At 41.8% G+C, this 26,184-nt stretch overlaps 3 protein-coding genes across 3 annotated transcripts in view; all 3 read right to left on the bottom strand.

Moving 5' to 3' along the window:
* The window catches only part of LOC128877474 (zinc finger protein 91-like), a 79,402-nt gene that overhangs the window by 41,895 nt on the left and 11,323 nt on the right, over positions 1-26,184 (bottom strand). The gene's annotated exons all lie outside the window — the stretch shown is intronic.
* On the bottom strand, positions 10,446-11,995 carry LOC128877032 (zinc finger protein 782-like). Its single transcript, XM_054123971.1, has 3 exons — positions 11,867-11,995; positions 10,797-11,822; positions 10,446-10,582 (listed from the first exon to the last, which is right to left on the bottom strand). The coding sequence occupies exons 1-2, from the start codon at positions 11,872-11,874 to the stop codon at positions 10,805-10,807; spliced, it is 1,026 nt and encodes a 341-aa protein (XP_053979946.1). The 5' UTR covers positions 11,875-11,995; the 3' UTR covers positions 10,446-10,582; positions 10,797-10,804.
* On the bottom strand, positions 17,343-21,759 carry LOC128877027 (zinc finger protein 664-like). The gene is made up of 2 exons (XM_054123966.1): positions 19,596-21,759; positions 17,343-19,382 (listed from the first exon to the last, which is right to left on the bottom strand). Exons 1-2 carry the CDS (start codon positions 19,823-19,825, stop codon positions 18,251-18,253), a joined length of 1,362 nt encoding a protein of 453 aa, XP_053979941.1. The 5' UTR covers positions 19,826-21,759; the 3' UTR covers positions 17,343-18,250.

Here is a 26,184-nt window from a genome sequence, read left to right as displayed (position 1 = left end):
CCCAAAATAGGTCCGTTACGTGCTATAAAAAGTGGTTGCGCTGGGTTCTGTGGAGTGGACGTTTCAGCGATCGTTGGCACCCTGAAACATCCATTGACTCTGTCAGCCGAAGGAATGTACTCGATAAACTCAAATAAAAGTAATCGATTCTCGGTACAATTGTTCATTCGCGCATCGTCATAGAACGTAGTGATTAGTTACAGAGTTTCAGAAAATGGAGGCGTGTACAGAAGAATTTTTAACGAGGACTGAATGAAAGGACTGAAATAATTTAATTTTGAATTATATATTAGTTTACAGTGGTCGACAGTGACATTGTTAAGCGATGGAGTTCTTGGAGTCATACCTTATTTAATTTAAATTAACAATCTATTACTTTTTAACAGACGCTAATAATTCGAATATTTTTATATTCGTTACATTTCAAAATAATTGTTTATTCGAGTTCCTTATGTACAGCTTCAAATTCTATGCACAGTACGTAATGGCTAAAAGTACATCTTCCTTTGTGATAAAAGTGAAACTGCGTGTGTGCGTGGGTATTAAAATGTACTAAATAATGATCATGTAATACTTCGTATCTACCAAGTACGATAAACAAATTCCATGTCACTGCAATTCCTAAATAGTTAGTATTCATCCAGAAGTTGCTAGACACAATATATAAAAAAAAAATAAAAAAAAAAAACCAATATGTCATATAAATTGATTTCTTCAACAACCTCTTCCAAATACGATCTAGAATTATGATTCGAATTATTCCCAACATTACAGAAGATCTAGTTCCGAATGGTATCAAGAGTGGCGAGGGAGACTGGAGGTGGTAACGGATGATTCCCTGGATGCTTTCGATGATGAATCCTCAGGGTGCCTCGCTGAGTGAAACTACGACCACAAATGTTACACACGTAGGGTCTCGCCCTCGTGTGGATGAGCTTGTGAACCTGAAGTGAGGTTAACCGAGAGAAACGACTGTAGCAAACGCTGCATTTGTAAGGTTTCTCGCCAGTGTGGATCCGAACGTGCATCTTCAGGATGTACTTATCCCTGAACACCTTGCCGCAATCGTCGCAGGTATAAACACGTTTGTGCAATTCGACGTGGCGACGAAAGTTGTCTTCGATGCAGAAGCACTTGTCGCAGACGTCGCACTTGAATTCCTTGGGTCGTTTGTACTTCACCCCGTGGATGATGCGTTCGTGAGCCCTCAGATGAGTGAGCAGAGGGTAAACGTTCGCACAGTACTGACAGGCGAAGGACTTCAATCGCAATCGACTGCCATTAGCCTGGTGGTCGTCGTTCGCCTTTGGTTCCACTGTGCTGTGCGCGCGAATCTGATGCTGTTCAAGTCCCCATCGATGCTTATACTTCATCTTACAGGAGGTGCACTGATACGGCGTGGCGTTTTTTTCGTGAAGTTTGGAGTGCTCGTCGAGGATGTCCTGAGACTCGTAGATGTACTGACACCTCTTGCAGCGATAATGGTTTCTGTGGTACTTGCGAAAATGCACGTCCATTACACGCTCCGAGGAGTAAACGTTGTGGCAGTACGGGCAAATGTTCCTCAGGTTCTCCCGCGCCATTTCCGTTCCACCAGACGACGTGTCCGTCGCTGGAATTCTCGGTGGACTTTTGTAACGAACGCTGGATAGATACTTCATTCTCTTTTTTTTCACTGGATGGTTATCCATCGCGTCTGTGTTTTCGAGTCTCTTATTTGTCGTCTGTAGATTTGACTCATGGACTCCTACGACTTCTGTGTTCGAGTTTATTATTGTCCTTGGGAGAATGGGTCTCGTTTTCGTGATCGAAGATGATTTGTCTTTCCTTTTTTTGCCCTTTGTAGCCTCCAGTTCATTGCTCTCCATGTTGCAGGGCAATGATCCCTCACCACGTTGAACTGTGAGAACGTTGTTAGTAATGTTTAACTCTGTCTCCTTCTTGACTCCCACATACACGTTTCTTTGTTGTCCTGTTGTTGAACTTGTAACAGATCTCAAAGGCATCTGCGAGTCTATACCAGGTTCATCTTTAATCTTAGCAAGACCCGTCGTCAGCAAGTAAGTATTACTTCCATAAATAGCCTTGTTCCTGCCACCTGCTGCGTCTTCATTCTTTTGTCTCAGTTCGTTAATACTACCATCGTAGTTGCTATCAAAGCTGCAGTGAACACTGTGGTCACCCTCGTCATCGGAAACGGGAGGCTCCTTAATTCGAATTGGCATTCCATCCAGGCCCAAAAAAGGTCCGTTACACGGTATAAAAAGTGGTTGTGCAGGGTACACTTCAGTAGACGTTGCTGCGATCGTCGACATCCTGAAACATCCATCGATTAAGTCAGTCCAAGGATAGAGTCGGGACGAGTCTGAGATTTACACTATTTTATGTCTGTGTATTCGATTTCATTGGACTTTATACATCTTCGAATATTAATCAACGTGTGTGATGAGTAAACATGTGTGTCTCTGTCGGTGGAAAGAGTGAGATTGTCTGTAATTAAACGCCACAGTAGGGAATAAATACAGAGTTGGATAAACAAATTCCGTGACTCTGTGGTTTATAAGGAAGTATCTGATCGATACATAACACTGGTTTCGTTAGAATAATCACGCTACGATGAAGATATCTCATCGCGCTGTCCTGCTGAATAAATCTTCGATGGTTTTTCCTGTGTGGGCAAGCCAGTGTACCCCAAGTATATGCGAATAACACTTTAAGCATTAATTTGCATCGATACCAAAGAGAATCTACCTTTCAAAGAGGATTTCTCTTCGAATTTCTTGCCACGTTGGTCGCAGAAGAGGCTCCGATTTCCGATTCTTCACTTTGCAAAAACACTTGAACTTCATTTTGTTCTTCTATGTCCTGAAATTCACAAATGTATCGACACATCCTGCAATAATAATGGTTCCTTTGCGTTTGGTCAAAATGGGCGATTATCACGTGTTTGGTAGGGTAACTGGTATTGCAAGACGCTACCAGTCTTTACTGAACCTCAGGGAGGACTAAATGCAGTAAACTACAATTTGAAATGATGAACTTTATATTATGATACACTTATGATATCGTTGGTCAATAATAATACAGTATATTATACACTTTCGCGTTACGTTGATCACGGAAGACAGTCGAAGCACTAAGTGTTTCCCTTTAAAACATAACGCTCAATGCAATAATAGGCATAAATAATGAGTAAACAGAACGAAAGAAATAAAACAAATAATGGCGTCATAATATCAATGGAAAATATTCTGCAAATGGCTATGGAACCAGCTTTTTTATAAAAGTAAAAAAGAAAATAATTGTACAAAAATGTGATAACAAATCTTCTCTTCGCAAATATAATTTACGTTTGCAGTAATAATACGATGTTTGTTCGAACTTAAAGTCTTGACCAACTACAGCAAATCGAAGCACACAGTAAAACGAAACATAAAACTATTGGTTTAATAATATTTTAACGAGGTTTAATAATAATTTAACAATAAAATAATACTATCGAACCATCGATATACCTCCTCACTAATAACGCATATTGAATTGCTCTCATGACCATTTCCAGGTCACTAAAAAATACTTTCACTTGGCTTTTGTTTTTTTATTTTTCTTTAAACAGTGTTGGAGGTGTGATCGGATGATTATGTCGATAATGATTCATCAACAAATATCGATGAATGAAAGTACGGCCACAAATTTGACACAGGTAGGGGTTCGAGTGCATTTTCAGGAATGTCATATGAAAAAAATCCTTCTGGCAGATTGTACACTTGTAAAGTTTCTTGACAGGATGTGTTCTTCGCCTATTGTCTTGTAGATCGTATTTGGTGATCCCCTCGTGCGATCTGCCACGAAGAGCAAGGCTTTTTCTTGTGAAAGACTTCTCGCAGATACCACACATGAATTTTTTCGTTGTCTCGAGTATCCGAGGCCTTTCGATTCTGTGAACGACGCGCTCGTGATTCCTCAAATAAGTGAGCTGCTTCAATCGCAACGGAATCGGGTTCCGGTGGAGCTGGTTTTATCTTAACCGACGATGGGTCGCTGTTCTCGTTTTGAGATTCTGTGAGGTCTGGCGTGATCTGTACGTCCGCGCTGTACCTTGATACCAGGACTGTGTGGGCGGTGATGCTCAATTCTACGTCCTCTTCATAGCCGTTTGAAAAAAATGAATGTGCAGCTTGTACTGATACTGGATCTGTAACTGACGTCGGAGGTGTCTCCTCTGGATTCGTGCAGGGTTTTTCTTTAATTTCTGGATTCGCGCAGGGTTCTTGTTTGATCCCCTTACTTTGTTCGTTAAGACCGCCATAGAAGGCTTCGAAATCGCAATTTACACCGCTATCCTCGTTGTCGGAAAATGGTGGGTTCTTAATAGCAATCGATGTTTCTTCCGGGCCCAAAAACGATCCACCACACGTTACAAACAGTGGTTGTGCTGGATACGCCGTAGTAGGCGTTTCTGCGATCGATGAACACCTGAAACATCCGTTCGCCAAGTTAGTCGAAGAACAGGCTCGATAAGAATCTGATATTGAAGTACATTATTTAATTTTATTGAACTTTCTACATCTTGGAATACTACGCTATGAATGTAAGAGTATATAATAAAATGGTTACCAACAATGATGCAGCAGGTATCAACTATTCAGGTGGATAGGCAAATTTTATAACGTTGAAGTTCACAAATTGCTGAAACATCACTCGTTGAAGCGTTTTTGGTATACGATGCAGCTGTTAGTGTAACAGATGAAACCGAGGATAGATGAACATTTGAATAAATTGCATGAGGAGAGTCACTAACTTTTTAAACGATAAACAGTTTTGTAAATGAATATAGGTTTTTACAACAAAATTATTTTCTACAATGAGAAAATATGGAAGTGAAGGGAAGTAAATGTTTTATTAATAGAATATCTGGTTTATGGGAGCGAATTTCTACAGTACCTACTGATAAGACAGGCACTATCATAATGATACTCATGCATGTAGAAGCTAAAGTACTTAAAAAAAAAACTCTGAAAAGGTATACAAATCTTGGGTATTACGTATTAATTACAGATACGAAGAGAATCCCACGTAGACATTGTACTTGCAACAGAATTTATGTAATAATACAAATTGACAACGCAGTCTATTTCTCTAGAGTTCAAGAATAGTTGAAATGATACGTAAAGAACTTTCTTTTTCCGAACATGATTTACAATAGAAAATATATGGAATTCAAGGATAAATAATGTATACGGATTTTGCGAGTTTAACGAGTATGTATCTAGGAATTACATTCGAGCCTTTTATTAATACGTATAATGATACAACACGCGTAAATGAACATAACTCTCTATGGAATGAGCCAAAAACAATTATTTTTTGACAGTACTAAAATATGCAAACGTGGATAAATATGAGCCATGGCATAAAAATCTACGTTATTGACGGGACTTATACTGTTAGGTATAGATTATAGTCGAGCATATCTATAGACACAATCAAGAAAGCATTAAAATCAATTCATTTTTAATAACATTACTTTTGTACCCAATACAACGGAAGTTTCAAAAGTATCAGTATAGAAAACAAGCGTCCATCTTTATACCAAAACAGTTTCATATAAAATAATACTGTCGCACCTAATAACAATAGTATATGTGCGTTAATAGTCCCATTTCAAACAATCGTCAATATTTCGAGCAAGTCCTTCGAAAGAAAATCTTAAACTACAATTTTCTTAAACAATTAATATTCCTCCAGAGTTTACTTTCGTTAGTTAGCACTTGAAAACATGTTACCAAATCGCTGAAAGCCTAGATCAGTCATTCGAAACACTCACACTTCGTCTTTGTCTCCAACTTTAGGAACACTCTCAAACTAGTAGTTGTTTTTGAGAAAAGAATTAATGTACACAGGAGGTGGTAACGGATGATTCCCCGGATGCTTTCGATGATGAATCACCAAGGTGCCTCGCTGCGTAAAACCACGACCACAAATATTGCACACGTAGGGCCTCAGACCTTTGTGTGTCAGCATGTGCACCCTGCACGAGTTCGACTGCGCAAACCTCCTCAAACAGACTTTGCACTGATATGGTTTTTCACCCGTGTGCTTCCGCATGTGCAGCCTCACGTGATACTTCTCCTTGTACACTTTGCCGCAAATGTCGCAGGTGTACCTCTGGTTGTGCATCTCGACGTGATGCTGGAAAGTGGATTCGTTCGAGTAGGACTTCGTACAGATGGAACACTTGAAATCCTTTGTCTTCCGATGCTTCAAACCATGAGTGATGCGCTCGTGAGCCCTCAAGTGAGCTTGTAAAGAGTAAACGTTATCGCACTTCGAACAACCGAACGTTTTCATTTTAACCTGAGACTCTTCGTAGCAGTTCAAACCACCTTCCTCTTTGATCTCGTTGGCCACCGCTTCCGGTTCCACCGTGCTGTGCTCGCGGATGTAATGCTGCTCCAATCCCCACTGCTCCTTGTACTTCATCTTACACTTGGTGCACTTGTAGGTCAGTGGGTTCTTTTTATGGAACTCGTAATGTTCGTCGAGGATGTCCTGCGACTCGTAAATGTAATTGCACTTCTTGCAGAGGTAATGGTTTTTGTGAAATTTCTCGAAGTGCTGGACCATTACGTGTCTTTTGGAGTAAGTGGCGCAACAGTATGGACACATCTGTCGATTCTGGTACGTTTCCACGTCGCCTACTGGCGTTTGCGCCACTGGGAATATCTCTTCTCTAAGTTGGGTAATATTGGATGGAAATTTCTGTTTCCTTTTCACTGGCTTTTTCAACTCTTCGCTACGATGCCATGATGGCGGCATTGATACAACGTAGTCTTCGTATGCTACAAGATTTCCAAATGCATCGATGCTTGTTTTGGGCAAAATGGGGACTGCACTCTTGCTCTTACACGTTCTGTATCTTTTTCTTTGAGGAAAGTCTATCAATGCAGGATTATTTTGTACATTAACGAACTCAATGTTGCGTGGCGTGGATCCATCTTGATTTTGACGAGGTTCGGGAGTACTGTCGGTAGTGTTTGGCTCTGTTTTAACTTCAACTGGCGTACACGTGCTGGAATCTTGATCTGTGACTGAATGTGTAGCAACTGGAGAAGGTGTCTGATCTGAGTTCGTATCAGGTTCTTCTTTAATTTGTGTAACCTCTGTTATAATCGGATTAGCCTGGGCTTCCTTTAAAGACGAATCAATGGTCCTTTCGTTACCACTCTGCGCAATGGGATTAGCCACGTCTTGAGATATTGGAGGGTCCTTAATTAGCATTGGAATATCTGGTATACCGAGGCCCACAAGTGATCCATTACACGATATAAAAATGGGGTGTGTAGAGTACACTGTGGTAGGCGTTACTGCGATCAGTTGCATCCTGAAACATCCATTGACTAAATCAGACCAGAGAAAGATTCGATAGACTTAAATAAAAGTAATCGATTCTTGGTACAATTGTCCACGGAATCATCACATGCTACTCAACATCTTGTTCATTCGAGTCCGAGATTTACAATATCTTAAAACTGTTCGTTTCATTGAATTTCGCACGTCTTCCAGTGTTGCTTAACGGTCGTAATCGTTAAGCGTATGTTGTCAGTGGTAAAAATTAAATTGTGTGTAAGAAAACGTTTATCAACGATGATGTAGTACATAATAACTACTCAAATTGATAAATAAATTTCAAAATATACTCTTTTCTTCCATTATATGGGTGAAATGGGAAATACATAAATAATGCACGATGGTATCTGTATGGTTAACTTGTACGTTGCTTAACGAACCTTTTATTGAAATATACCAAAAATAATCGCGTTTATCAAGGTTAATGTAAGTAGAAATAGACTATAATATAATTAACTCATTTTATTAAAAAACAATGATTCACTCCTCCTAGACACGAATCGTAGATATTGTTTGCTACATCTTCCTCTTCAGGTTTTGTTCGTTAACGAAAATTCTAAATTTATCTTGGCATTTCTTCCAGGCCAAAAAATGATCCATCGTACGTTATAAAAAGAGGTTCAGCTAGCGTAGAGGCATTTCTGAGGTCTTCGATATCCTGAAACATCCATCACCTTAATCAGCTCAAGGAAAGACTCGATAAAACGATATTATAAATATCCTAAAATTATTTATATAACTTTCCTGGATCTTGTGCATCTTCTTATCTTTGTGCGTGTGGTCAAGCTGACACTGCGAGTAGTCACTGTTAATCACACATGGCGCAGGACTTATGTACTTTCACGAACCAATATGTTCATTCGCCTTTTAGAATTTTTAGTGGTTCGTTTCGTATACTCAAGGGGGGAGGAAATAGGTGGGGAGAGACAGTGCGGAATTTAATTAAAGGAACACAAAATTCAGTACAAGGGTAGTTATTTCATTTTCAACTTAACATAAATGTACAGTTAGCGTTAGTTACAAGGACGAACGTTACAGAAATTGTAGAGCAACTGACGATGGAGGCAGTACAAGGAATTTTATTGAGGGAATCACATTATACTCTCTTGCAATCCAATTAATTCTGGATTTGTACTACGGCATTGTTTACCATATTTTACAGTAACTTCATTTTATGTAAAACGAGGAATGGCAAGAATAAAACTTTATTTGTAATAAAAGTCAAAGTTTTTGTAATCATACCTCTATGATATTGTTCATCGATAATGATTTTCGATAATTACACCTTTTTAGTTTGATGAATAATTTCTACGATGCACTGTATAAATAATTTATCATTCCAAAATAATGTTACACCTAACTATCGGTAAATAAACTCGACGAAAGAAATAATACTGTATGATTATATTCAGAGTTCAATAAACAAATGGCTAGCAAATGAATCGTAATAATTACGTGAACGAAGGTAAATTCACTTGCTTAGAAATATAACTTACGTTCGTAATAATAACGCTATAGATTAATCCTAAAAGTCTAACTCAAATCAATTTGGTATAATACTGTTCAATATTTAAAAAAATACAGGAAGCACAAAAATCCTGGTGAGTGATCAGTATTCATCGTGAGTACAATTTCACTTTAACAACTCTAAAAATACTCGAATTCATAATCCCCTCCATATCAAAAACTCGTATCTCCTCGTAATCACTGACTGTAAACATCCCCGATGTTCAAATGTGATTACAATTTATTCAAGTTAGCATCAAGACAAGAAAGGTACACAGGAGGGGGTGGAGGGTGATTGCCAGGGTGCTTGCGATGATGAAACATCATGCTACTCCTCTGAGTAAAGCTTTTCCCACAAATGTTGCACACGTAAGGCCTTTCTCCCGTGTGGGTCAGCATGTGCACTCTAAGTACGCTTATTCCAGCGTATTTTCTCGAGCAGAATTTGCACTTGTAAGGCTTTTCACCCGTGTGCTTCCGCATATGCACCCTCATATAATGCTTCTCCTTGTACACTTTTCCGCAAATGTCGCAGGTGTACCTCTGGTTGTGCATCTCGACGTGACGACGGAAATTGGATTCCCTCGAGTAGGTCTTCGTACAGAAGGGACACTTAAACTTCTTTGTCCTCCGTTCCTCCACGTCGTGAGTGATGCGTTCGTGAGCCCTCAAGTGAGTTTGTAAAGAGTAAACGTTATCGCAGTTCGAACAAGCGTAGCTTCTCGTTTTAGCCTGAGACTCTTCGTAGCAGTTCAAACCACCTTCCTCTTTGATCTCGTCGCCCACCGCTTTCGGTTCCACCGTGCTGTGCTTGCGGATGTAATGCTGCTCCAATCCCCACTGATGCTTGTACTTGGTATCACACTTGGTGCACTGGTAGGGCATTGGGTTCTTTTTGTGGAACTCGAAATGTTCGTCGAGGATGTCCTGCGACTCGTAAATGTAATTGCACTTCTTGCAGAGGTAATGGTTCTTGTGAAATTTCCCAAAGTGCTGAACCATCACGTTTCTTTTGGAGAAAGTGGCGCAACAGTATGGACACATCTGTCGATTCTGGTACGTTTCCATGTCGCCTACTGGCGTTTGCGCCACTGGGAATATCTCTTTTCTAAGTTGGCTAATATTGGATGGACATTTCGGTTTCTTTTTCACTGGCCGCTTTTTCAACTCTGCGCTACGATGCCATCCTGGCCCCGTTGGTACAGCGTAGTCTTCGTATGGTACAAGATTTCCAAATTCATCAATGTTTGATTTGGGTTTGATGGGGACCGTTTTCTGGCAACTACAGATTCTTACTCTTTGAGAAAAGTCCATAAATGCAGGATTATTTTGTACACTGACGAACTCAATATGGCATGGCGTGGATCCATCTTGATTTTGACCAGGTTCGATATCGTTTGGCTCTGTTTTAACTTCAACTGGCATACACGTGCTGGAACATTGATCTGTGACTGGAAGTGTAACAGGTGGAAAAGGTGTCCGAACAGGCTCTTCTTTAATTTCTATAACCTCCGTTACTACCGAATTAACCTGGGCTCCCTTTAAAGACGAATCACAGGTGCTTTCGTTACCACACTGCGCATTCTGATTAGCCACTTCGTTAGATACTAGAGGGTCCGGAATTGCAGAGTACACTGTAGTAGGCGTTACTGCGATCAGTGGTATCCTGAAACATCCATTGACTAAGTCAGACTACAGAAAGACTAGAGAAGAGTCCGAGATTTACAATATCTTAACGGTCGTAATCGCTAAGCATGTTGTCAGTGGTAAAAATTAAACTCCATGTAAGAAAACGTTTATCAACGATGATATAGTACATAATAACTATTCAAATTGATAAATAAATTTCAAAATATATTCTTTACGATATGTATTCTTACAATTACAATTAATCCACATTAGTCTCAAGACCAGTAAGAGACACACGAGGCGGTGGCGGGTGATTCCCAGGGTGCTTGCGATGATGATACATCATGCTACTCCTCTGAGTAAACCTTTTCCCGCAAATGTTGCACACGTACGGCCTCTCCCCCGTGTGGGTCAGCATGTGCACCCTAAGTACGCCTACTTGAGCGTAGGTTCTCGAGCACAATTTGCACTTGTAAGGCTTTTCACCCGTGTGCTTCCGCATGTGCATCCTTATGGACTGCTTGCTCGTGAATTCCCCGCCGCAGTCGTCGCAGTAAAAGCTCTTTTCGTGGAATCCAGAGTGACGACGAAGATTGAATTCGCTGCGAAAATTCCTTTTGCACACGTTGCACTTGAACTTCTTCGGTTCCTTTTTCCGTATCCCGTGAGTGAGACGTTCGTGAGCTACCAAGTGGGAATACTCCAGGTAAACGTTGTCACAGTTACGGCAAGTGTAGCTCTTCATTCGTAACCGATTGGTTTTTTGAGACTCGTCATCGGATACCGGAGCATCGTCATTCTTGTTGCGAATCGCTTTAGGTTCGACCATACTGTGCGCGCGGATCTGATGTCGTCTCAGGCCCCCCTGATGCTTATACTTCTTATGACAGGAAGGACAATCCAACGGGGTTGATTTTTTCTTGTGAAATTGGGAGTGTTCCTCGAGGATATCCTTGGATTCGTAAATATATTCGCATCCCTTGCAACGGTAATGGTTTTTGTGCATTTTGGTAAAATGCCTGCCCATCAGGTGGTTATTGGCGAATCTCTTGTGACAAGAAGGGCAAACGCTTCGCAGATTCTCGGTAACCGCTTCGTCTTCGGTCGTACCTGTCGTTGATGATTCCTCTGATTCTTCTTCTCCAGTTTTTATCAAGTCCTCTTCGACTACTCTTACACTCTCCACTCTCTTCAACGTCCTACGTACGGCTGCCCTTCTAGGTCTTCTATTTCCTTTTTTAATAGGTGCTGATTTGGGTAACGCGGGGCTGGTAACCCTACGTGGCAATCGCTTGTTTGGTTGTTGCTCTGGTTTCTTCACCTCAGCATTCACACGCACGCCAATGTCCTTCAGCTCGTACGACACTGATCCGTCCTTGCCTTGAATCGGTATCAGAACGTTTTTAATAACGTTCACTACTGTCTTCTTCTGAACTTCGACTTCCACGTATATACCGGTATTATCAGTTGGACTTGTAACGGGTATCGAAGATGTCTGCGTACTTTCTCTATTGGCTAACGAACCATAGTTAACCGTTGGCAACGAACAAGTATTCTTTCGACCTAGATAAAGAATATCACCATCGTCGCTTGCACTTTGTTCTTTCGCTGTTCGTTCGTTACCGACGTCGACAAAGATTCTTTCGTAATTACATCGGACACTATTGTCATCGTTGTGGTCGGAAGTCGGAGATGTCTTAATTTCTATCGACGATTCGTCCTGGTCCGAGAGAGGGGCTCCGTTACATTCTATAAAAAGTGGTTGGGCTGGGTTCTGTGTCGTTCCTGCGATCGCTGACATCCTGAAACATCCATTGACTTAGTCAGCCGCAGCAAAGAATTCGATACAGTCAAATAAAAGAAACCGCAATCTCGCCATTCGATTATTCGCGCGATACGGTAGATGTTAACGGTTAGTCACGGTGCTCGCGATAGGAAGGGACTATGGGTAGGGAAGCATTGCAAACTATCGATTATAGAACTTCTGAAATGGATTTAATTAAAGGAACAAAGAATTCAGTACAAGCGATTTGCCGTAGGTTGCACTGAACCGGTTTCATTTTGAACTTAATGTAAATTTACAGTTATGCTACTTACATCGATACATGTCACAGCTTCTAGAACAACCGATCGTGTCCAATTCGCACAAATTCTCTTACAATCAACGCGAGACTCGCTGAAGTCGCTCGAGAAACCCATTGACTTTATACTTTAGAGATTCACTATACTTAGCTGCTTATTCGAGTACGTGAATGTACTTCTTCGATAAGAGTGTACCTATTGTCGCTGGTAAACGATAAGAAAAAAAAGAACCTGTCTCTAACTTATGCTGCATTATTTATACACTTCGCTGGATTCTCTGAATCCGATGTTGGGCGCAATACAACTAACGTAGCGCACATTGTAAGAATTAATAATGAAATGAAACTCTTCATCAGTTTGGAGATGCATGTGTTCAAAACTTTCGATCAGTTTTTTGGTCCCCTTTCCTAGTCATAAATAAAAATACAAATTATGGTGCAGGTAAGCTTCCTATTATCTATTTGCTTTTATTAATTAAAAACTTATATACCCAGAAAGTGCTTCAATCACTAAAGGAGATCGAAAGACTGTCTAAAGCGTTGAATATGATGCTTGTCTAAACAAAAAAAGAGTTCGTTCTATTCAACAGGCAATTACTCGAGTCATGTTTAATATTTCAAGCAGTTTAATGGGCAAATATCAGTAAAGGCACAATGCAAGAATCTTTCAGTATTTAAACCTCGAATTATAAACCACAGAACAGCTATGAATAAAATATAAAAAAATACCAATTCCAGAAAGAGGATAATGAAATTCGTCCACGAATACGACACGTAACAGAACAGAATGAATCGTTTTTAACAATATTACGCAAATGATGATCCCTTTATAAAATACGATTAACTCTCGAGATAGCGAACAAACGAACATAAAAGCGCAATAAGTATGAAGCGGTAACGTAACATGGTTTAATACTATTCAATTATCAACGTCCCCCTTTAGTCACACGTCACTGTGAGCACTACTCTCGTAACGCTATCCTTTCAAAGTTCATTCATTTAATAGTTCTCTCGACATCCCTAAAATGTACCTGAGGCGTCAGGAAACCTTTAAAACACGAGCTAGATACTCTCGAGTCTGCTGAGGAGAAACGGTGGCGGCGGAGGATGACTTCCGGGATGCTTGCGGCGATGCGCCATCATGCTGCTCCGCTGGGTGAAGCTCTGTCCGCAGAGATCGCAAACGTACGGTCTCTCCCCTGTATGCGTGAGCTTGTGCACCCTGAGAGCGGTCGATCTGGAGAAGGCTTTCGAGCAGACCTTGCACTGGTAAGGCCTTTCCCCTGTATGCTTCCGATTGTGCAGTTTCAAAGCATGATTGGTGGCGAACTCTTTGCCACAGTGAGCGCAGAGGAACATCTGCGAGTGCAGGGCGACGTGGTTCCTGAGACTGTGCTCGGAGGCGAGGCTCTTGCTACAGATGTGGCACCTGAACTCCTTCGGCGCTCCGGTCTCCACACCGTGGATCACGCGTTTGTGAGCTACCAAGTAAGATCGCTGCGCGTAAGCGTTTCCGCAGTACTCGCAGACGAATGTCTTCGACCCCAGGTGGCTGGCACGGTGGTCCTCCAGGTCGTAGTTGGACATGAAGCTCTTGTCGCATTGGTCACAGGGGTAGCGCAAGTCGCGTTGGTGCATTCGTCGATTGTGCGTTCCCAGCGAGATCTTGTTGATCGTGGTGAAACCGCAGATCTCGCACATGTACTTGATCCCGCTGTGGATCTGCATGTGACTGGTCATCTCTGAGGAACGCTTGAACGCCTTGTCGCACACGTCGCACTTGTAGGGACGCAGATCGCTGTGCTTCACCATATGCCGTTTGTAATCACCCTGTCTGTCAAAGTTCGACGCGCAAATAGAGCACGTGTACGTTCCCGGCTCCTCGTGTCTCTTCTGTTTCTTCTTCCTCGTCGGCGATTTTCTCGCCGCGTCTACGGGCTGACTCGTCTTCTCCAACGTTCTGGCGTACGCGTGCTCTTCTACGTAAAGCAGACCTTGCTTCGCGCTTAGTTCTTCCGGCGACGGCGACGGTGGTTCATCTTTGACGTAGTTAATCGTATCTGTGCACCAATCTATGATCCCCAGAGCTCTGCAATCAACAACGTCAAGTTTCAACATGTTATACGCATTTACATAGTTTCGTCGATACTTCTTCTTGAATCGTTGGATGTTTCTTTATTGGGGATATACGGAGGGATGGTATCTACGACCAGTCTTTCTTTTGCAACGAGGATGTGAGAGGGAAATGATGCTCTTGTTTAGACGTGGCGGATTAATGAGTTAATCGATGGAACAGAGAGAATCGCCATGCTAACAAACGTTTTTTTTCATTGGATCAATTGTTATTTTATTAAACGTGTAATAACGGGTATCGATAACGACAGTTTAACATAAATTTCTCAGTCGACGTATTCGCTTTCTTTCCGTGAACAAATTTCGTACGAACGTCAAAGCCCCTGCACAAAAAAAAAAATGTCAACCAGGAACGATCCTCGTCTTTTTGTCACGGGGTCACATACGCGCAGTTTGGAAAAAACAGTGTAACAATTTCAAACCCAAGCGCGATAACATAATCCAAGGGCTACATCACTAAACGAGCGACGGGTACATTTTCGCAACAACGAAGAACTATAATTCGTCTAGTGTTCAATGTATTGCAAAAAAAGAAAAAAAAATGAAAGAAGAGAGAACGAAAGAGTAGGAAACGAGAAAAAAGAAACTTGAAAGAAAGGAAAACAGCGCGATAGGCTCTGGAAAGCATCCAACATGTAATATTAATAGGTAATACAATTAGTCGCAGATGCACCATACACGAACGATGTCGACACCGCCCCTAAACGAGTATCATAAAGTATAGAAAAATCTATTTTATCTGTTTATTAACTCGCAAGCTCCTTCAACGTTTCCCCCACATCGTTCGTCGATATTCGTTCGATCGTTCGACCCATAGTAACCTTGGCAAGTCGTCGAATAGGTAATTAGCGTTCCCGCAGTGATCAGCAGGGGAGCATTGACCTTAACGACACTGAAACGGTAATCCCCCACCGCTCGCGATAAGCTGGTATCAGAGTTCTACCCTCGACGGGAGGCATTCGCACGAGAATTAAACGCAGGTCGACTTCTGATGAGCGGTGAGGTTCCCTTGACAAGAGAAGCCGCGGTTGCAGATCTGACAAACGTATGGCCTTTCCCCGGTGTGCCCTCGCCTGTGGATGGTCAACGTGGATCTCTGCGAGAAAGCTTTCGGGCACTGGTCGCACTTGTACGGTTTCTCGCCCGTGTGCACCCTCCTGTGCATCCTGAGATTCTCGGAGTCGGTGAATCCCTTGCCGCATATGTCGCAAACGTACGGTTTCTCGCCCGTGTGGATGCGCCTGTGTTTCTTTAGATGCTCGGCGCTGCTCAGACTCTTGCCGCAGTAATCGCAGAGGTAGAGCTTGGTGGGATTGTGACTCTCCTTGTGGCGGAAGAGCGACCTCTTCGTGGCGAGTACGCGGCCACAGATGTCGCAGGCGGTGCTGGTCACTTTGTTGGCCTTCATCTCGGGGTGCATGCGCCTGCAATGAGCGGAGAGCTGTCGCCTGAGATAGAAGGCGCTGCCGCATAACTGACAGACGAACGGCTTGTCGCCGGAATGGATGTTGTAGTGCTCTTGCAAGTCGATCGCCTTGCGGAACCGTTTATCGCAGTCGTTGCACTTGAAGGGCAGGTCAGCTTTGTCGGTGTGTCGCAGCATGTGGATGCTCAGCGCAGCCAGGACGGTGGTTTCGTAATCGCACTCCTTGCACATGTAGCTGGGATAAAAGTGGGTTTTCTCGTGCCTGGTCAGGTCGCGGAACAAGCGGAACTTTTTCGGGCAGTGTTTGCACGTCAGATCGCCGACGGTGTGACGCATCAGGTGCTTCTGGTAGTTGCTCTTGTGTCGGAACACCTTGTTGCACGTCTTGCAGAGAAACTCCAGCTCGGACTTCTCTTTCTTCACCTTCAGACCGCTGGAACGATTGACGACGGACGAGTTGCCGGCTTTGCGACCACTTTTACGACCCACGTGCTTCTTCATGTGTTTCCTAAGATTCACGTACGTTCTGAACACCCTGCCGCACTGAGCGCAGGTGTTCTTGCGTTTGCTCTTGTGCTCGATCTCGTGATTGTCCAGCAGAGCCTGGGAAGCGAAGAACACGCCGCAGAGCTTACAGTGGTACGCCAACGGCAGGTCCTCTTCGTCGTCCTCCTCGTTCATCTCCTGCTTTATGTAGTTTTCCTCCTGGTCGATCGGAAGGATCGTCGCTTTCCCCGCGACCGTACCTACGTCCGGACGTTTCGAGGGCCCTCTGCCAGGATCTGCGTCCTTCTTCACCAGGTCGAGCTTCGTCAACATTGCCATCGGATAATACTCTTCGGAAAAGGGTAGTTGGTTGTACCTGAAATAGAAAAATTCGAATGGCCATGTCAGTATTGGTGTCGTCGTTGCGTGATCGCAGTCTTTCTGTGCCCGGACACGTTGTCCAGTGAATAAGCACAAAATTCGTATACCTGAAAGCGAAGTCGATAATCAAAGCACGCTCTACAAGTTCAATATGATCGCTCTCGAGATGATTTACAGATTGATCAGAAATTTACTATGCGAGTCTGTGTTATCGTATTCAAAGTATCGCGATAAAGGTATCGAGTATCACGAGACGCAAGTACAGTATCGAACTAAGAAAATTGGCGGATATATCGGCGACGAAGATGGTGCTTTATCTCCTTGGAGCAAATTACATTTCCAATAACTCAGCGTTCGTATTTGGACGATATCAAACAGTTTTTTTATTTAACAAAATTTTACATATGTCACGACGATAAAGTAAATTGGAAAAATATTATGTTCATACATGGTTTACATTGCACGTGGATATTCGCTCGCTTCTCTGTTATTAAAATTATCTACAGTAACGTACTGAAGCTTCGCGAATAATTATGGTACATCGAAACGAGCAACCTATAATTTCGGAGGAATGGAAGTTCACGATTGCTGCACGTTAGATGCACGAAGTCTAGAAACAGGCATGATTATGCGACGAAGAACTAAGATACATTTACGATCAGGTAAGACTGTAGCGTACAAAATTCGAATCTTTTTAATTTGCTTAAAAGTAACGTAAATTCGAGTCGCAGTGGTCATGACGAGTAGTTTACAACTAGTGGCTCTAGGTCAACTTTGGTAAGAATTAAAAAATGTACGAGAACAAAAAGAATACTTCACCATTACGATTATTTCTCGAAGTCGTTAAACACCATCGAATAAATTGTCACTTTCCCCTATAAAATATAAACAAAAAGTGGTTCTTCAAACTATCTCACAGTCACTACAGAAGTTGACCAAAGCATAATAAGAAAGCTATAAGAAAGACATGTAGGTTCAGACTAACCAGCTTCATTATATTAACAAAAAATCGTTATAAAATATCAATCATAACCATTACGACTGCAATTTCCCAACCAAACATACATTTGGCATATTTCTCACATCGTAGATAAAAATTTCAGTCAACTCAGTGTTCCGCTTATCGCGATCACTTTGCATGTTTCGAGATAATTATTAAAAAGTTGCTTGAAGTCACTGTACACTAGGAAACTAAATGTCAATCCGATTGCTCGATGGCAGCGTTCACCGCGTGGACTTTACTGTGAGCGTTCAAGGAAGACCTAGAGACGAACGATTTCGTGCAACAGTTGCACCGATAGGGTCTCTGCCCAGTGTGATAACGTTTGTGAATGACCAGCGTGGAGTGCTGCGTGAACGATTTTCCGCAAGTGTCGCAGGTGTATGGCTTCTCCCCCGTGTGGGTGCGTTTGTGAACCACCAGGGTGCTCCTTTTACGAAACGCTTTCCCGCAGACGTCGCACATCAGCAATTTCTCGCCGCTGTGCAGTCGCAGATGATCCTGCAGCGATCCTTTGGAGGACACGGATTTACCGCAGAGATGGCAGTCGTGTTTGTTCTCGCCCATGTGGGACTTGACGTGGAACACCAACGAGTTCTTGTAGACGAAGGTCTTGCCACAAAACTCGCACTGATGTTTCACAGGCTTGAAGTTAGGATCGTGGACCATCAAATGCTTCACGAGGGTGTGATTGTTCGGGAATGATTTGTTGCAAGAATGGCAGACGTGCTCCTTGGCGCCGTGCTTCATGTTCATGTGGCCGTGGAGCTCGGCGTTCGTGAAGAATCCTTTTTTGCAGACATCGCAGTACCTGGTGTACCTCTCGAAGTGACGTCTCTGATGGGTGGTCAGTTGGAAAGCTTGGACGAAAGCGTGGCCGCAAACGTCGCAGACGAAGTTCCTCTCACGAGTGTGGATCCTCCTGTGGACGGCGAGCGTGTTCGTCCTCTTGAAGGACTTCTCGCATATGTCGCACTGATAGGGACGCGCGTCGCTGTGAGAAACTAAATGGCCTTCGTAAAGGTTCCTTGTCCTGAAAAGCTTTGTACACATTTCACATTGATAAAACGTCTGAGGCGAGAACTGTCCCGCGAGATGAGTCTCCTCGGGCACTGTCCCCTCCCTCGACGTTTCCTCGGTTTCGTTTTTGATCGACGACGAGTTCTCGATCGTCTCTGCGTCGAAACAGAGACCCCCCGATATTTCGTGTTCCCGCTTCACGAAACGCTCGTCCTCTGTTACGATCGTAGGCGACGATACTGACTTTTCCGTCGTACATTCCTGCGACGACGGTACGACGACGATTCTCGTACTTCCTGGATCCGTAGATCTGCGAAGAAAATGAGAAAAAGAGTCTCGTCAATAGTAATTCTTAAGCTATCGAATTAGATGCAACCACAACTTCAGTTTTGTCTTTTTTTCTTTCTTTTTTTTTTTACAAGAAAATCTGCTTTTATTAAGGAAGTAACAAATTAATTTACATGTGGTCGACGATACACTGATCGTACAGTATACAGTATTAAAAGTTCGAATTACTTCTTACATTCGTTTCCTCTTCTTTCTTCTTCGAGAGAGTGTTAAGTACTCAGCGTGGCCACTGTTCGAGACTGATTTCGTCAAGTACTTGTAGCTCGGTGCTGAACTATGGGTCGAATAAAAATCATTTACTCGAATTTGTAATGTATTTTGAACTGTAATGATATTTTGATTGCAATCAATGAATTGTATTTTATTACCTGTTTCGATAGACAAGTATTTTTGACGAATGTACATTGTGCTAATTAGATAGATGAAGGTAGAAACTTCAGTTTAGCTCGGTAATTTTTTATTCAAATTGTTGTAATGATATGTAAATAGAATATGTGGAATAATTTTTTTAAATCACTATAACGAGTTAAAAGAATGGAAAGAGGATTCAAAAAATAAATTTATTGAAACAAGCAAATAATCTTGCACTTGTTAGCCTTAACAATTTTGAGAACTTATAACTACATGAAAAATTACATGAACACGTTACAAGATGTGAAATTAACAAAATATGGGCGTTGTTGTTATGATCTATTTTAGATTTACGACGTTAATGAAATATAAAATAATTGTATAATTAACGCTTCTGGTCTTTATTAAACCATATGACAGAGTACAATGCATCGAAATAAAATAAGTTTCATTTTAGCACATTCAGCGAATAATTCCAGAATATTAAAAGATAAAAGAAAATCATGCAAAAAATTTCGTTCCGTCGTTCCATTTTCATAATTTCACATTAGTTCCCTTTACTTATAGTACAATCCTCCTATTTAACTTTATCAAACTTCGTTCGTTCGTAACTTCCTGTCATATCATGGCACCTTTCGAATTAAGAGATCGTAGGGTTATCTTTTATTACACTGATAATTGATTAATGAAACAAAATAAACTCGAGGCACATCCTCAGAGGAAAATATACGTTAGAATATATTTTATACATTACTCGAGTGTCGATGAACCTCTCTTCTTAATTTATCGATGATTTATTACAAAACGGTTCGTAAGATTGCAATGCCGATTTATACACTCTTATCAACTATTTCATAATCATTCTACAATATAACAAATTAAATCTTATTTCGAGTATTCAATATTTGCACTTATACCCCTTTGATCACAAGAAGATACTAGACTGTCGCTAGATTAAAAAATGCCGGTGCTTTATGCTTATAATTATCATTGTGTAAATAACAGCTTATAAAACATGAAAAAAATCTGACTGAACGCGGTAATTACAACGATATACATGTGTGCGATGATATATATTGTTCTGTGTTGACCACCAGACCGATATCTTGGTAAACTAGTACAATCGTTTAAAATGTTTAACATTTCTTTCTGGGGATGAAATAAACAGGCAAAAATTCTATTAAAATACATACAGGGGGCAATTAAGCAGAACCAGAACACCTACTTATTTTTTTCTGCTGTTAACTTGCAACTACTCGTTCCAAGCTACTCAAGTACAACCCCCACCACTTTGTATCTTGCTTTTTAAATATCTGAAGGTAAATATTCTTTGTCTCATAAACGATCAATTGACTTTGATTCAAGTATATCTGTCGAGACATTTTGGTACAGGAAGTGTGATCTTCACAGTAAAGTAATAAGTACAAACGAGGATCAAATTTATCATTGTCATCATTCAAAACCTATTCTTATCCCTCGTAAGACTGGAGTCTAAATCAATGACTCTCGTCAAGTCCTCCAAACGTAATAAAAAGCAATTCTAAAACACTTTAGTAGCCATTTTATTATTAATCAGACCTGTCAAAAATCTAGAAGGAAAAAACAGAACGCATTCGAGACACCATGAAATCATTTGTGCAACCTAATCTAACCATTTTACTTTTTACATCTATGGAACGATGAAGAAGGGTAGCTAAGAAGACTTGGCATTCTTAAGAGCAAAGAAGACAACTAGGTGTTCCATTTCTAGTATACCTGTTTTGTGCAACATTTTCCAGAAAAGTGTTTCGTATAAAATTATGTACAAAAGTCGTGGCAGTCAACCTGTTAAGAGCGCTTAATAATTAAAATACATCTGAATGGTTTTTCTCGAGTAAAATATCCTGATACAAAAGCTACTTACTACTCGTCTCAAAAGAAGGGGACATACTAGATACTTCTATCGTAAACACCACCTGTCCGTAGCGACGTCGTTGTCCGTCTTTCACTTCACTTTTGTTCGTTATGCGACTTCATGTGCGAATTCAGCGTTCCGTGCTGAGTGAACCTTTTCTGGCAAATCTTGCACTCGTACGGTCTTTCCCCAGTGTGGGTTCTGAGATGCACGGTCAAGTACTTGCGAACACTGAACGCTTTCCCGCATTTCTCGCAAATGTGTGGCTTTTCGCCAGTGTGTATTCTCATGTGGACCTGCATGTACGCTTTACTGGACACAGTTTTACCGCAGACCTCGCAAGCGATCAGGTTCTCGCCCGTGTGTATCTTGGAGTGCACCTTCAGCGCGCCTTTCCAGTGGCTCTCGAAGTCGCACGAGTTGCATTTGTATTTCTCCCTCTCGCCGTGCGACTTCATATGTGTATTAAGGTAAGCAGCACTCGCGTAAGGAGTCTTGCAGATCCTGCAAATGAACGGTTTCTCACCCGTGTGGGTGAGCATGTGTCTCTCCAGGGTCTGCTTCGTGTAGAAACCTTTCCCGCAGACGTCGCAATGGGCCACGTACTCCTCGTTGTGCTTCATCTTGTGCAAACGCAAATCGTACCCTGACACCTTCGACACGCCGCAGATATCGCACGTGAAGCGTTTGTTGTGTTGCTTCAGATGGGTCTTCAAGAACTCTTTGGTCTTGAAGGTTTTCGCGCAGAACACGCAATGGAACGGTTTCTCCTTCTGGTGCACCTTGATCATGTGTTTCTTCATCTTATCCTCGTCGACGAAGGATTTGTCGCACTCCTCGCATCGGCCCACCTCCTCCAACTCCCTCTCGTGGTTCTGACGGTGCTTCAGGAACTCCAATTTCTTGCGCATCCTCTTTTGACAAATGTCGCATTCGTAGACCATCGAACACTTTTTGCTCGTCTCGATCTCGTTCTTTCGCGTTCTGTGAAATTCTTTCACTTCGATCGTGTCCGTCTTCAGGCCGAATTCGACCGCGTCCGGCAGAGGATCGATTTCGATCGTGTTCAGCTTCAGGTCGACTTTGATCGACTGATCGGCGAAGTCTAACGAATCGTCGACTACCTCGTGATGGCTGATCGGTTCGAACTCGTCGACAACGCAAACGTCGCCGTGGTACTTCACCACGACCACATCCTCTAGCGGTTCTACTTTTGGATACTCGATCTTGATCTCCTGGTACCTGAAACGGACAACACTCGTCAACGTATAAGAAATAACGGAATGAATGCTTAAAAGGGTAATAAATAGTACGTGTTTCTTAATCAAGGTGGATTTACTTCCGTTAGGAAACAAAGTTTTCCGAGTTCCCCGTCCGTTCTGGTGATCTAACGTTAAAATACAGCACGCATTGCAAGGATAATTCGAAATCTAGAGGCAACCATTCGACACGTTCGAAAGATTGTATACGAGGAATGTGTGGGAAGAGCTTTCTTTAATGAAATGCAAATCGGTATGGATAAACTAGCTTGCGAGCTACTTTGTTACAGAACGGTTGAAAAGCAAGAGGGGAAAACAAAGGATCTTTTCAAGCAACGAGGCAAACTGTAGATGATAGCAGCTACGATTTCTTACTGCATGCTAATTCTGTACTGAAGAAATCTTCATTTGTAAAATTTCTTGCGTTTGTCGTTCGATAGACGATGTTCGTTGGGGGATTTGCTGGCGTAGGTTTTACGGTTACGTTGTCGTTATTTGCGAACGTATGCGATTTTACATCCGTATATGTCTTCTCCATTTTAATATCGATCGTTCTCGATGAAATTTGACATAGTGCTTGATTCTGATATAGATGCTCCCTGGTATTCATTTTATCGTAGGCTCGTTAGATCAGTGTCTGTACGTCAGTTTTTGAAATTGTATATTGATTAAGTGTATCTTCTTTTAATTGAAATTGTTGGGTGTAGTTCCAAAATGTGGTTATTATTAAATCTTCTGTTTTAAAATACGCAATGCGAACGGTTTAACTGTATTCCTTTTATATTTAATTTCATATTTAGATTTATTGCTAACAAACAATAAATGATTAGTTTAAAGTTTGCTTTCTATATGGTATGTTATTTAAGTCAGATATTGAAAGAAATTCCATGTTACAGTTACCACTACAGTTACAATAAAGGAACGCCATGAACTATACTTTTTATTCGTATTTCGAAATGTAATGGTTTACTTACCAGTAGTTGTTTGTCTTGCACACAACTCTATCATTATTAATACGATGGTTCATTATTTTATTAGAATCTTCAATTTGTATAAAATTTAATTTATATTTTTAATACCAGTATTGCCAAGTTGTAATTAATATCTACGTAATACGAACTTTATTACATTTTGTACAGTGCACTCCAATGATATATTATAAATTAATTAAACGCATCGTCCCATAACAGAAATTATAATCATCTACAATTAAAGTATTTATAAAATGATGATACCTCTACAACGATATATTTAATTTTAAGGAAAACTAATGTTTCACAAGAGATTTCGCTTTTGAGATTCTGCACTACTCCCAATCAATTACAAATTAATACGAACCAGATCTTTGTTAGTACTCGTAGGACTTTCAATTAATATAAACAAAATAATCATAATTTCCTCGCCTCTGTTTTAAAGGTTCACGACTACCGTGTTTATATACACGAAAAAATAGTGCCAAGTAACAAAGGACAACTGAAGCCGCGTTTAACAAAAATCGCTCGTCAAAGGCACAACGATAAACTCCATTTCATTTAGTACCCTCGTGGCGACGCAAATGGGCGCTAAGAGTGCCGCGTTGAGTGAAACGTTTTTCACAGATTTTACATTTGTAGGGTCTCTCGCCAGTGTGGGTTCTTCGATGTTTGATCAAATACTTCCTAGAACTGAACGCCTTTCCGCAAAATTCGCAAATCTCAGGCTTCTCGCCAGTGTGTATCCTAATATGAATCTTCATGTACTGCCGCCTGATCAACTTGCCGCAGACCTCGCAAGCCACCTGACTTTCCCCAGTGTGCGTCCACATGTGTTCCTTATAGCAGTAACTATAAAACGTCTCGAATCCGCATATCTCGCATTTATACTTCTTCCTGGTCTCCGGTTCGCTGTGAATTTTCATGTGACTTCTCAGGTAAACTCGGTTACCGAACGACTTGTGGCAGATCTCGCAGGTGCACGGCTTATCATCGCTGTGGACGCTCATGTGCGTCTTCAGGGTCGCCTTCAGGTAGAAACCCTTGTTACAGATCTCGCAGAACTCCGTGAACTCTTTGTTATGCCTTCTAATGTGAATCTTTAAGTAATACTCCGAAGTCAATTTGGCGCCGCACAGGTGGCAAATGTGGGGCACTCCGTGCAACGTTTTGTGCACGTTTAGGTATTTCTTCTTCTTGAAAACCTTGTGGCACACGTTGCACTCGATGGGGCCCGTTTGCTCTTGCCTTCTTCTCATTCTCGTCACCTTATCCTTAGGCTTGTTCTGTCTCCGCTCGACCGTCGCGTGGTCCTTGCATCGCGTGCGTCGATGCTGGAACAGTTGCAATTTCTTAGCGAACGACTCGTGACAAACGTCGCAGGTGTACTTCTTATCGGCTTTGCGCAACGCTTCTCGCGTCCGAATAATCGACTGCTCGGTTCTGTGGACCAACAACGTGGACTCAGTATCGAACTCGTCGTCGCAAGACTCGCATCGGTACGACAGCATCTCCTGAACGACGCAGGATTTGCTGGGTACATCCTCGAGAACCGAGGACCGATCTTCTTCGTTTGCGTTAACGGTACGCGATCGATTAGGCCCGGCTGGTATCGCCTTCGCACTTTTCAGTCTGCAAAAAGATAACAGAGCATGAGCCGGCTTCGAATCGCACACCTGCGCTCGCACCGCACAGAACGAAGACACTAAGGAGTTAATGTTGCTTGAAACGCGTCTCGGATTAGGTCAGCAATGACGAAGATACGTAGTTTCGATTTTCGAGTTGCATCGAACTCTGCGACTCTGTCCTTCGCGTTGGACGAATGGGCATGGTCTCTGGTTTGATTCTATATTTGATGTGCAGTTCGGAGACGCTGATAAGGGCGAAGCTACCTTACCGCGAGCAATGATTCCGTGTGTATTCTGTTGAAGTCTCTCGAGGAATCACGCGAATGATGTAAAAAAGGATTTTATGAATACAGCACAATGAATGGTTTGTAATTATACTGTTTGTATGCAACGTTTACACAGTCGTATCATTTTCAAAGTAATTTCTTAATTCCTTTTGAAATTAGTATGTAACGAAGAGAAACTGATCGTCTCGAGCTTAAATGATATCGATCGGTGCAGAATACTGAAGAATATTTTACGCGAATCCGAATGATCTGTGTTGTTTATTTCTCTGAATTTGCTTACAAAAGGCCAGGGCCACGCGAACAATGATTGAATATTCTGTAAAAGCAATCGCGGTCGATTCGTACAGTTCTGGTTAGATACATTGTTATTGAAT

Source organism: Hylaeus volcanicus, chromosome 5, assembly GCF_026283585.1.
Source record: "Hylaeus volcanicus isolate JK05 chromosome 5, UHH_iyHylVolc1.0_haploid, whole genome shotgun sequence".
NCBI classification, from domain to species: domain Eukaryota; kingdom Metazoa; phylum Arthropoda; class Insecta; order Hymenoptera; family Colletidae; genus Hylaeus; species Hylaeus volcanicus.
Note: the sequence above shows the minus strand (reverse complement) of the source record. Positions and strands in the feature narration are given on the sequence as shown.

Bases quoted from the DNA above. Each gene is read 5' to 3' on its own strand.
- LOC128877027 (XM_054123966.1), bottom strand. From the start codon at position 19,825: ATGTACATTCGTCAAAAATACTTGTCTATCGAAACAGGTAATAAAATA. The intron at 19,383-19,595 runs GTAAGAAGTAAT...TTTTCTTCGCAG, and splicing joins AGAAAGAAGAGGAAACGAAT to ATCTACGGATCCAGGAAGTA.